Genomic DNA, 11,583 nt, shown 5'->3' with positions numbered 1-11,583 from the left:
AGCCTGCCAGTGCCTGCCTATGGCTATTTCAGTTACATTTTCAGTAAGCTTTAAGAAGAGTTTAAAGTACTTTTTAAATGATGAAATGCCCTCTTTTCCACAATTTTTTTCTCCTTATTTCAACAACACTCATCACACAGTAGTCTCGCCCCTTGCAGGACTCACAGATGCTCTCCCACATTCTTCCAGAAGGTTTTCCCTGTGTTTACCAATGCTTCAGACAATTGCTGTGCACAGGCAGGTTTCTTTCATTATTTTTTCCTGAGTCTTGTGGTCTGACAAGGAGAGAAAACCAGATTTTTTTTTTAAACCAGGAAAAAATTATTTTAAAGAAAGGTGAGCACTATAAGGAGTGGAGAGGGAGGGGCTACTGCAGATAAGCAACTTGAAAAAATCCAGAGGAGCAGCCCCTGGACAGACAGTGCCCCATCACTACTTTCTCTGTGAAAGCACAATGTGTTTCAGAGTAGCTGAACAAAGAGTAGGAACCAAGCTCCAACCAGCTCCCCTAAGTCCACCATTCCATGGAAATCACAAGCAAACCCCAAATAAGAATAATGGTGTGTTTTGCTTGGCAGAGGCTCAGTGTGAGTTGTGCTGACAAGCTAAAAAATGAGACTGTAAAAACAATGAAACTGGAAGAATGTTGTTGTTCTTTTTCTCCAGCTGCTTTTTGAGGGCCTTAGCAAGGCTAAGCAGACTCTGCCATCACTCAGCCACCTCATACCTGTGCTCTCATGACTGGCAACTACCAACACCTTGCTCTGAATAAAGAGAGAGAAATGCCCTCTGCCTCCCACTGGCAGCCAAAAGGCTGATTTCACCTACACAGGGTTAAATGGTGAAACACCAATAAAATCTGAAGCAGGGAGGTTTTTTCAAGATCACTGATAGATTTGTACTAAAATCTTCAAGGTGTTGCCAGCATGACTTCTGGTACACATACCCAGCCCTGTTTATTCTCTTCTGTCCCTGACCTGGGCTCCTCAGAGAGCAACACATTGTATCGTGGTGCAAGCTCCCCTCTGGCATGAGGATCACAGCAGAATAAATCCTGTTCCCTGCTGCTACAGGCTGCAGTGTGCTTCTGTAGTCACAGCCAACCACTCCTTCTAGAAAACAACTTCTCCTTCCCTCCTTGAGAGCAAATTGCTCTGACAGATGACACAGCTCTGAGTTTGGCATCAGCCCTGTGTAAACACAGGAGCACAGGGCCTTTCCTGGGGTGCGGTTCTGGTCATAGCCTTTCCTGCCAGAGGCATTTATTGGCCCACGATGGTGCCTCAGCCCTGGCAGATGGCTCCATCTGGCTGTTCCCTCCCACTGCTCCAGCCCTGGGGCTGACACACCCTCTCCCCAGCACAGGGGAGCTGGGGCAGTGTGCCAGTGCCTGCAGGGCACCAGGAGCTGCTCACCTCTCTCATGCTGCTTCCTGACCTGCAGCTCTCTGCTGGAGGGGGACATTCCTTGCAATGAGAGAACAAAAAAACATATAGACACAAAAAGCAGTTCTGAACTCCTGTCTCTCTCTGTTACTTGGCACCAGGCCTGGGTAGCCAGATATGCACACAGGCACTGCACAGCCTGCAGGCTGTCCCCAGGCTGTCCCTGGAGCTGTCCCAGCCACCATCACAGCCAGCCAGGGGCCACCAGCAGCTGTGACTGACCCCATGCATGAAGGACAGCCTGGCACTGCTCACAGGGCAGTGGCAAGAAGGGCCTGTAGAGCCAAACTCAGCCTTGAGCAAGCCCAAAGGCAGCACCTTTTCAACCCAAAGACAAATTTAGTCTATGTGGTAGGGCTGAAGTCTTGAAACAGATGATGCACAGGCTCAGCATGCCTCAATTATCACAATTAGAAATGGATTCAAACACGGGGTTAGTGTACAGCACTCTGGTTCAGAGCTCACCAGGGATGGGTCACATATTGAAACTGGCATTCACCAGCCAGGTCAAATCCAGCCTCTGAGATGAACCCATTGGAGAGAAATTTTTGGCTCGGGACAACTGAAGCCCAATTATTTCCAGACATAAGGGACATATGCATTTATTTCTTTCCCTCCCTTTACCAGGAGAAATTGCCCTAAGGGAGAGAGGGAAATAAGAGCTGCATGCGTTATTAAAGAGGCCGACTGGAGTTCATTTATTCTGTGTGACACATGGAAGGACAGTGACAGCCCTTCCTAGCAGAGGGACTTGCAGACCCAACCAGGGAGTCCCCAGATGCAGCACTGCTGGCCAGCCTTTAATTAGAGGTGGCTGTTCTGCTCAGCCTCTCGTTTCACAGTTGCTTCCCCCTGAACATGCCTACCCAGCTCCAGGCCCCAAAGCCCAGCTCTTTGGAGAAGGCCAAGATAAACAGGCTTTTCCTGGAGAGCAGAGGGACTTGGAATATTTCCCTGGCTGGAAACATGAGGCCGAGGAGGTGGAACCCACCCCTGCAGGCATCTCCTGCTGTGCTGCTGGAAGAGAACACCACTGTCACTGAAACACGGTGACAAAACTACCTGCTTGTGCTAGGATATGCTTACAGGGCGAGTTGCCAAATTCACAGGCATTTATGTATTTACCTACATAAATCAAAGGGAAATTGAAGTAATTTGCCAAGAAAATTTCCATAACAGGAATTTGGGGGTGGGGGGGGGGTGGTAAGAGAAGAAAAGGAAGACTAGCTGAGAAATTATGCTGTTTTGAACATAGCACACCAGGAGACATCCCATTCTATTTAGCCTTTGCCAAGGGGCTGTTTGACTCCATATCCAAACACGTAATTTAGGAAATCCTCTTCCGATACTTGGCAATCTCAGGCCAAATCAAAGAATTATCTCTGTGACTCTATTAGGATCTTAAAGAAAGATTGAGTCCTGGATCACATTATGCAAACATGAAAGGTCTGCTGTCCCACAGGGCTCACAGGCAAAAGCCCTGCTCTGGCAATCACAGCAGACAACATCCATTCCTTGCTTTTATCCGCCTTAGATATTTGAGAATAAAGTGTCAATCACCTCTTCCCCAGTCATGTGTTAAACCACTAACATTTTCCTTTCCCCAGCTGTCTTCAGTCAGTGCACGGCTGGTTATCATGCCTTGGCTACCTGCAGCACTTCTACTCTGGCATCACCAAGCTGTCAATTATCTGTGCTTTTTTTTAGCAGAAAATTTGGGTTCATCTTAACTCTATTTGTGTTAAACCTCACCTTCAAGAGCAAAGTGTGCCAGGTCAGTGAGATGAACTGTCCCAATTTGAGGCTCATTAATTCAACAGCATAATCAATCCATCCCTTTGCAGTGCCTGGTGCTACATCCCAGTGCCATCCACACTGACACCTCCTCTGGGCCGTCCTATGCTCAACACTTCCCAATGCCTTCCCATCCCTATGCCCAACACAGGATTGACATCTCTGGCCCCTGGAAGCCCTGGCAGGAACCAGCCACTACTAAAAGCATGGAGAAACAGAGCTGCTTTGTGCCGTGGCAGGAGACGAGGCTGAGGAGCACCTGAAACCCCTGAGTATCCCCTAATATTTGTTATAGTTGTTTTTCCTCTCTTTTTCGGGCAGAAAAAGAAGTGAGAAACCCCAGCATGGCCAAACAAGCAGCGCTTGACCGGCCCCGAGGCCCGCCCAGCCCTGGGAGCTCAGCACGGGCAGGGTCCCAGCGCCTAGCGGGAACACCCGAGCTCGCCGATAAGGCCGGGCCGCGCGAAGCGCCGGAACTGCGCGAAGCCGAAACCACCCCCGGGACTCCGACAGAGCCCGCCCAGCTTCTCACCTCAGGCCCGGCCTCAGGAAGGCGGGGAGGAGAGGAGGAGGGGGCCGGGCCTCCAGCGCCGGTGGGCGCCGCCATCGCACGCCTCCTCCCCCACCGGGCGCCGCCATCTTGTGCCGTGCCCGTACAGCGCGGGCGCTGCCATCTTGTGCCCTCCCCGCGCGGTGTGCCGGCCATGGCGGGGCTGCCGTGCCGCCTGCTGCTCCTCTGCCTGGCGGCCGCCGCCGCCAGCGCCGATCTAGTGCTGGAGGAGGTGCGGCGCTCCCTGGACCTCAGCACGCACCTGGCCAAGATCTCGGCCGAGCTCAGCCTCGCCAATGCGCCGGGCGGCGCGGCCGCCTCCACTTTCCTGCTGGCGCTGGAGCCCGGGCTGGAGCCCCGGCTAGCCCACCTGGGCGTGCAGGTGAGCGAGGGGAGCGGGCACCGAGCGCCGCGCCCGGGGGGCCGCGGGCGCTGCCCGGCCCTGCGCCCGAAGGGACACGTCGGCACTGCCGGGTCCTCAGCGCCGCTCCCGGATCCCGCGGCCGGCCGGGAGTGGGGGTGTGTGCCGCGGGGTGAGGGCGGGGGTGGCAGGCCTGGAGGCCGTGAGGGGGCGATTCACACCGACAGGCTGGGCACGGGTCGCCGCCAGCACGGACGGAGCAGGGCTGGCAGCCCGAGGGGACGGGGGGCACGGCCCTTACCCACAGGAGGATCGGAGGAGCAGTAGGACTATATTTCTGTTGTAGCCTCAGAGGTACTGTCACTTTAGATAAACTCAGAGAGGGGTACGTGCAGAGAGGGGTACATGCAGTGCTCTATAGTATATCTGTATGCAGAGTTCTGTCGTATACCTTGATGAATATTCTCATTCGTGCAACTTACGGTGACTGTGCCGGCTTGGGAACCAGGCTGAGGGAACATGGGAACACACAGCACACTGATCCCATATGTTGTTCGGGAACAGGTGAAAGGCGAGGAAGAGGAGGAGAACGCCTTGGAAGTGAAAGAGACCAAAGTTAAGGGCAAAAGGTGAGTATCACCCTCTAAGGTGAATACCTAGAGGTGTGCATGGGGAGTTCCTAACTCCTCACAGTGAAGCAGAGATACTCCCCCAGTTCCACACACCTAGAGATCAGGAGTATTTTCTTCCTCATCTGTGCTCAGTCTCTTGTACTCAGTGCCTTGAGTAATGCCCTGGCCTCCTGGGACACCAGGTGAGAGAAGTGTTTGGTCATGCTCTTTCCCATTCCTCCATTCTGAGCTCTCAGACGGTTGGCAGTGGTGACTACAGAGAGTTTAGTGCCCTGTGGCAGTGTGTAGAGCACCACAGAGTGCTGGGTGCCATGGCCCAGTGCAGGCTCTTCCTGCTGCCAGGAGAGAGGATGCTGCTGTTTGCATCAGGCTCTATACTGCCAAGCTTGGAATATTATGTAGGTGCTGCAGGCAGGTGTTTTCTGAGCCATGAGAGCTGAGAGGTGAGCGGTGCCTTTGAAGTGGCTCAAAAGCACCGTGCAGCTGGGTTTGAAGAATACAGTAGCTGTGGAGTTAAGATGCCAGGGTAGACCTTGGCTTCTGACATGGCTGGATGTCTTATGTGATCCTGCCCTTGGGCCACCAGGCATGACATGGAGCATGTTTCATTCTGGCATCACCTCGGTCTGTCCAGTCCAAATCCCTACAGATTTGGTGGAGTCTCAATCCATTCAGTAGAACCTCAGTCCAAAACCTTGCTCTCATTCTGGCCATTAATTTCAGATCCTGTGGGCAAAAATCTGAGAATAAATAGACTTTGTCGGAACAGGTGCTTAAGATGTTTGTGATTTGTCTTCTGGACTTGTGCCCGTGCTTCCTTTAATGCAGATAATTCCTGTAATCTGGAGAAGAATGCAAAAAAAACTCTCGCTGAAGCTTTATAAATGCAGGATTAGGGAGTGGTATGTCACTATTCCTCTTCCCAAAAGGAAACTAGGTGTTTTTTTGTGAAGCAAAGACTGAAACTCTGCCTGGACACAGTTCAGCCTGTGCTGCTTCCCCAGCACAGTAATCACACCTGCTGGAACAAGATAACTCTATGTCTTGGAGGGGCAAGTGAAATACCTGCCCAAATCACACATTACACATGTGATACGTGGTCACCTGTCCCCAGGGGATGTTGCAGTGGATGGAAGTGAATGCTCTCTCCAGGGAGGTTGCACGTTCTTACCCGTTCTTCTCCCTTCCAGTGGGAAGTTCTTCTCGGTGAAGCTGCCCTCTCCTTTGGCCCCAGGAGCCAAGGTCCGTGTCTCTGTTGAAATGGTTTTCACACACGTCTTGCAGCCCTATCCCACCCACATCACCCAAAGTGAGAAGCAGTTTGTGGTCTTTGAAGGAAATCACTATTTTTACTCACCATACGTCACCAAGACCCAAACAACCCGTGTCAAGCTGGCCTCCAGGAATGTGGAGAGTTACACCAAGCTGGGCAACCCTTCCCGCACTGAGGACACGATTGAATATGGCCCCTTCAAGGACATCCCTCCATACAGCCAGGTAAATTTCGGTGCAAAGGGGTTGTGGCTCTGCACAGTGCATCTTCCAGACATGGAACACGTGTCTCAGAGGCTGCAGAGTGGGAAACTTTCATGTAGAAATCACAGGTCAGCCATGAGTTAAACTGTGTGCCAGGAACACGTGCATCTGCCAGGGAGGGTTCTCTGTGCCACACGGAGTGGATCATTGTGAGGGGAGCTTGCTACTTCCTTTAGATCTGACAGTTTATCTTTTTTCCCTCGTTAGGACACTCTGAAGGTGCACTATGAAAATAACAGTCCCTTCCTGACCATCACCAGCATGACACGAGTCATTGAGGTGTCTCACTGGGGTAACATTGCTGTTGAAGAGACGGTTGATTTAAAGCACACAGGAGCAGTGCTGAAAGGGCCTTTCTCCAGATACGACTACCAGAGACAGCCAGACAGTGGGATCTCTTCAGTCAAGTCTTTTAAGGTGGACATTTTGCACATGTGTTTTTATAACTGTGACTTCCCCTTTTCTTAGATCCCCAGAGGAAAAAAAAAATTGCAGTTGTCCTTTGCCTTTTGTTTGGTAACCATACCTGAGTAATAAGGGAATATTAAAAATCTGGTCTATTTTCAGAGAAAGCTTGTGCTGGATAGGAATAGCTTTTGGAAGCAGCATTAGGAGGTTAGACACTATTGCATTTGCTGGTCTAACAGACTGCATGTACAGGGGCATGTGGTGTTTTCCACACTTCAACCCCTCCAATCTCAGGGATCCTCTAAATCCCTTACCCCTATATTGAGATCTCTGCTTTGGGTTTTCCACCGTGCAGGAACCATTCATTCTGCCCCCACCCCCTTACTTTCAGAGTTGCCTCTCTGTCATATCCTCCTCATGTTGAACAGTATTAATTGGAAACTCACCCATTCATTCCTTGCTCACAAAGCACTCAACAAGAATTAAAGCTGTGGCTCTGCTAGCCAGATGTAAAAAGTGTTATGTGTTCTCATCTGAACCAAAACCTTTCTCATTGCTTGTAGCCTTCAGGATTGATTGTTGTAATTCTCTAGGGTGGTGCAGCCAAACAGAAATCTCATTTTGTTGAGTGTAAAGCTAGCAAGCCCAGTCAGCTAGGGCAGCAAGTTGGAGTGAAAAGGGAATTGCTGTCCTCGTGGGCATGATGATCCCTTGCTGTCTGGGGAGTTTGAAACTCAGCTGGAGAAAGCACATTCATTTGGATGCCAAGTGATTTTAGTGCTGGCAGCCACTTGTGGGATTGCTTATAATAGCACAGTTTTACCACTCAGTTCAACTGAATGGCCATTTTGTCATGTCTCATGTGGGAGCACAGTTTCTCAATGCTTACCAGCCTTTATTGGTTTTGCCAGTTTCACTGAAAGTCACTCCCCAGTGCACTCACTGCTGCTTCTCTCCATACAGACCATTCTCCCAGCTGCTGCTCAGGACGTCTATTACAGAGATGAAATTGGGAACATCTCCACCAGCCACCTTCTTGTCCTGGATGACTCTGTGGAGATGGAGATCCGTCCCCGATTCCCGCTTTTTGGGGGCTGGAAAACCCATTACATCATTGGCTATAACCTGCCAAGCTACGAATACCTCTACAATCTTGGTGGGTTGCTGAGGGGGAAGGGAATAAAAAACATCCTCGTGTGTGTTTTAAGGTAGTTGCTGTACAGAAAAGAATTGAAAGCTGTGGTACACAGGACCTTAGCAACAACAGTTGCCAGCTATTTTTTCTAGAATATGCAAATCTACCTTTTTTATGCTTCCTTCAGGTTTTTGTAGACATCTGGTTAAAATATATATGAGTGAGCTAGTGCCCCCTGCTGCACAATTATCCATGCAAATTCTGCTCCTGCTCTGGGTGGGAGCTGAGTTTCAAGGCTGTCCCTTGTTCTCTGAGGAACTGTAACCACTCTCTGCTCTGCACTTTTAGGTGATCAGTATGCCCTGAAGATGAGGTTTGTTGACCATGTGTTTGATGAGCAAGTTACAGACTCTCTGACTGTCAAGATTGTCCTGCCAGAAGGAGCCAAGTAAGTGTGATTCCTCCTGGCTTGTTACTGCAGACAGTGCTATGTTGGTGGCACTTCTCCAGTCTGCTCTAATGGCCTGGGGACAGTGAATCAAAACCATGACTGTGCATATGGAGGAGATCTTGGAACACAGCTTTGCTTCCTTGTAGAGCATTGTTTAAACTGCATAATTTACCTTGTGCTAGAGGCTACAACTGCCCAGATGAGTTTTGAGTTACACCATCTCAAAGACCATAGGGTCATATGGGACTGTCTGCTTTTACCCACAGGAATATCCATGTGGACAGCCCCTATGAAATCAATCGTGCCTCAGATGAGCTTCACTACACATATCTGGACACTTTTGGACGTCCTGTTATTGTGGCACACAAGAGCAACCTGGTGGAGCAGCACATCCAGGACATCGTGGTGAGTGTGGCCTCTGAGCAGTTGTGCCTCCTCTAAATTCAGCAGCTCGGTCAAAACACCTAAGAAATAAACACTGACTGGACTGCTTGGGTGCTTCTGCTGCTGCCTGAGGAGTAAACCCTGCAGTAACATGGGGCACTGCTCAGTGTTTGGAACTTCTCTTGTAGGTTCATTACACCTTCAACAAAATCCTGATGCTGCAAGAGCCTCTCTTGGTGGTTGGAGCCTTTTACATCTTGTTCTTCACTGTGATTGTCTATGTCAGGCTGGATTTCTCCATCACCAAGGTCTGTATGATGAAGAGCCCTGTGGGAATATAAGCAGATTTCTCAGCTGTTGAACGATGATTTTTCATACCAGTAATTCTCACTGAATGTTCCTGCCATTCCAATGTGCTACTGGTTGTTTCAAGTCCTGTGTTTGTTCAGCCTGAGCACTGGTACTCCTGTAGGGCTGATCTCCTGTCATAAAGCTAACTAGAGTTTTGCTTGCTGCATAAAAAGGGATCCCCCTGAGAAGAAGGGATGTCTGCAGTTCTCCCTCTGAAGTGTTTTCACTGTTAAACTATTTGTTGGGCTGGACTGAATGCTGAAAGCACTAATCAGCACTTGCACCATTCACTTAATTACTGTCAGTTGGCTTAATTGGAGAGGGAACAATTTTCATAACAGTCCTGTGGCAGATTGCAGGCATGGCTTGATGCAGGTCGGAGATATGACTGCTTTGATCTTCCCCCCTGTCCTCTTGCAGGATCCAGCTGCTGAAGCCAGGATGAAGGTTGCCTGCATCACAGAGCAGGTGCTCACTCTGGTGAACAAGAGGCTGGGGCTGTACCGCCACTTTGATGAAGCAGTGAATAAATACAAGCAGTCACGGGACATCTCCACCCTCAACAGTGGCAAAAAGTCTTTGGAGATGGAGCACAAGGCCCTGACAAATGAAATAGCCTCTCTGCAGTCTAAACTGAAGACAGAAGGCTCTGACTTATGTGATAAAGTAAGAAATTCAAATTTATTTTATAAGCTCTCCTGTTCTTGGCTCTGTCAAGTATTCTGCAGGAGTTTTAGTTGGGCGTTTCTGCAGCCAGTCTAGGTTGGGTTTTTCCATCTGAAAATGGCTTGATCTCTGCAAGTGTGTGAAAACTGTTATTTTTGCAGTAATCTCAGTTATGCAGCCATGTAAATGTTGCTGGTAAACAGCTGCTTGTGCTGTTTCTTAAGCAGCCCTTGAACCAGCTGCATTTGTACAGGTTAATGCTTTTGTAACACAATCCTGATGCTTCTCATCGAGCTCATGGCAGTGACATTTAAGCAAAAAGTGGAAACTATCAACAAATTAACAGTTTTGACTCTACTACTCACACCAGTCGACCCAAAATCTTCTCCCTCATCTTTTACTTTCTTGCACATTTACATTTGGTGCTGACAGAATTTTGGAAACATGATGCTCCTCTGGGGGTGTTTTGCTCTACTATGTTGAAAGCCACAGCACAATGAGCACACACCCACTGTCCTTCCCTTCAATGTATTTTTAACACTTACCTGAAACAGCCACTTAACCCCAAGTGAGGGACACTTTGGTCTCTAAGATCCCTTTAGCTAATAGCCACTTTGGTTAATGTGTTATTTACCTGAAAGAGTAGCTCTGTCATTGCAGACCTCCCATCACACACCATGAACATTACCTGTAGGGACACAGCTTCCAGCAGTCAGAGCTGTGATTTAGCTTGAAGCCTTTAAAATCCATCATGAAATACTCTTTCACAGTCTCTTGGCAATATGGCTCCTGGGTCCTTGGAGGCCCTTTTATCTGCACTCCTTAGTTACCCATTCATGGAATATTCCTCATAATGTGATGGTTCAGGAAGCAACATTCAGGGATTCGAGATGTTTCTACTTAGCAAAAGATGAAGTCAGTGCTAGCATCTGCCATCTCTTCTATTCCAGCTTCACTGTAGGGATTGTTTTGTTCTGTTTTGTCTCCTCTAATGCTCCCTGGGTTTGTCACCCTGCCAGGTGAGTGAGATTCAGAAGCTGGATGGCCAGGTGAAGGAGCTGGTGCTGAAGTCGTCGGTGGAGGCGGAGCGGCTGGTGGCAGGCAAGCTGAAGAAGGACACGTACATCGAGAACGAGAAGATGCACTCCAACAAGCGCCAGGACCTGGTCTCCAAAATCGACAACATCCTTGATGCACTCTAACTCTGCTTCAGCAACTGCAGGGGTGTGAAGGGAGGTGAGAATGATACACTTGGAGCCAAAACTCACTCCCAGCAAAATTAGGGGGACAGTTGATGTGGAATGTCTGAAAGTGCATTTTGTTTTTAGATTTTTTTATAGAGCCTGTCTGCTCGACAGCACGTGCTGTGCAAGGAACCAAGCCAGCATGTTTGGCTGGGTAATGGGATTTCTTTACCAGAGGTGAGACTCAGCCAAGTTATGAAACATCTCCTGCTTTTGGTTTGCCCTGTATAGATGTGCTCTGAGTAAATGCACACAAGGAGCCAGTCTGAGCACAGACACACTTATGGCAAAGCTGAATCTCTCAGCTCTGGAAAGAATAATAAAAGATACCTTTGTTCTACTTTGAAATAAAACAGTCACTGCCTTGTGTCTACGTGTTGTACTGGGGTTGGAGGAGGTGGAGGGGCTGGGTGGCCCCATCCTGCCCACAGCCATGAGTGCAGTTCCCTGTGGAACAGAGTTCAGCCCTGACCACTCCTGCCTCTTGTGTGCCCTGAAGTCAGAGCTCTGCCACCTCACACAGCCCTGACCCAGACAGGGGAGAAGCCAAGCCCTTGTTCCCCAGGAATGTGCATGCACCTACACCCTTACAGGGAGAAAACAGAACCTGTCTGCCATCCTCTTCC

General features: G+C 49.5%; 1 protein-coding gene across 1 annotated transcript; it reads left to right on the top strand.

Moving 5' to 3' along the window:
- The first annotated feature begins 3,898 nt into the window (after window positions 1–3,898).
- RPN1 (ribophorin I) lies at window positions 3,899–11,326 on the top strand. Its single transcript, XM_066558197.1, has 10 exons — window positions 3,899–4,171; window positions 4,715–4,779; window positions 5,973–6,279; window positions 6,526–6,735; window positions 7,690–7,882; window positions 8,210–8,309; window positions 8,579–8,717; window positions 8,885–9,004; window positions 9,468–9,713; window positions 10,733–11,326. Exons 1-10 carry the CDS (start codon window positions 3,944–3,946, stop codon window positions 10,913–10,915), a joined length of 1,791 nt encoding a protein of 596 aa, XP_066414294.1. The 5' UTR covers window positions 3,899–3,943; the 3' UTR covers window positions 10,916–11,326.
- Window positions 11,327–11,583: the final 257 nt, after the last annotated feature.

Source organism: Molothrus aeneus, chromosome 12 (genome assembly GCF_037042795.1).
Source record: "Molothrus aeneus isolate 106 chromosome 12, BPBGC_Maene_1.0, whole genome shotgun sequence".
In the NCBI taxonomy this organism is placed as follows: domain Eukaryota; kingdom Metazoa; phylum Chordata; class Aves; order Passeriformes; family Icteridae; genus Molothrus; species Molothrus aeneus.
Note: the sequence above shows the minus strand (reverse complement) of the source record. Positions and strands in the feature narration are given on the sequence as shown.

Bases quoted from the DNA above. Each gene is read 5' to 3' on its own strand.
- RPN1 (XM_066558197.1), top strand. From the start codon at position 3,944: ATGGCGGGGCTGCCGTGCCGCCTGCTGCTCCTCTGCCTGGCGGCCGCC. The intron at 7,883-8,209 runs GTGGGTTGCTGA...CTGCACTTTTAG, and splicing joins CGAATACCTCTACAATCTTG to GTGATCAGTATGCCCTGAAG. The intron at 9,005-9,467 runs GTCTGTATGATG...GTCCTCTTGCAG, and splicing joins TGGATTTCTCCATCACCAAG to GATCCAGCTGCTGAAGCCAG.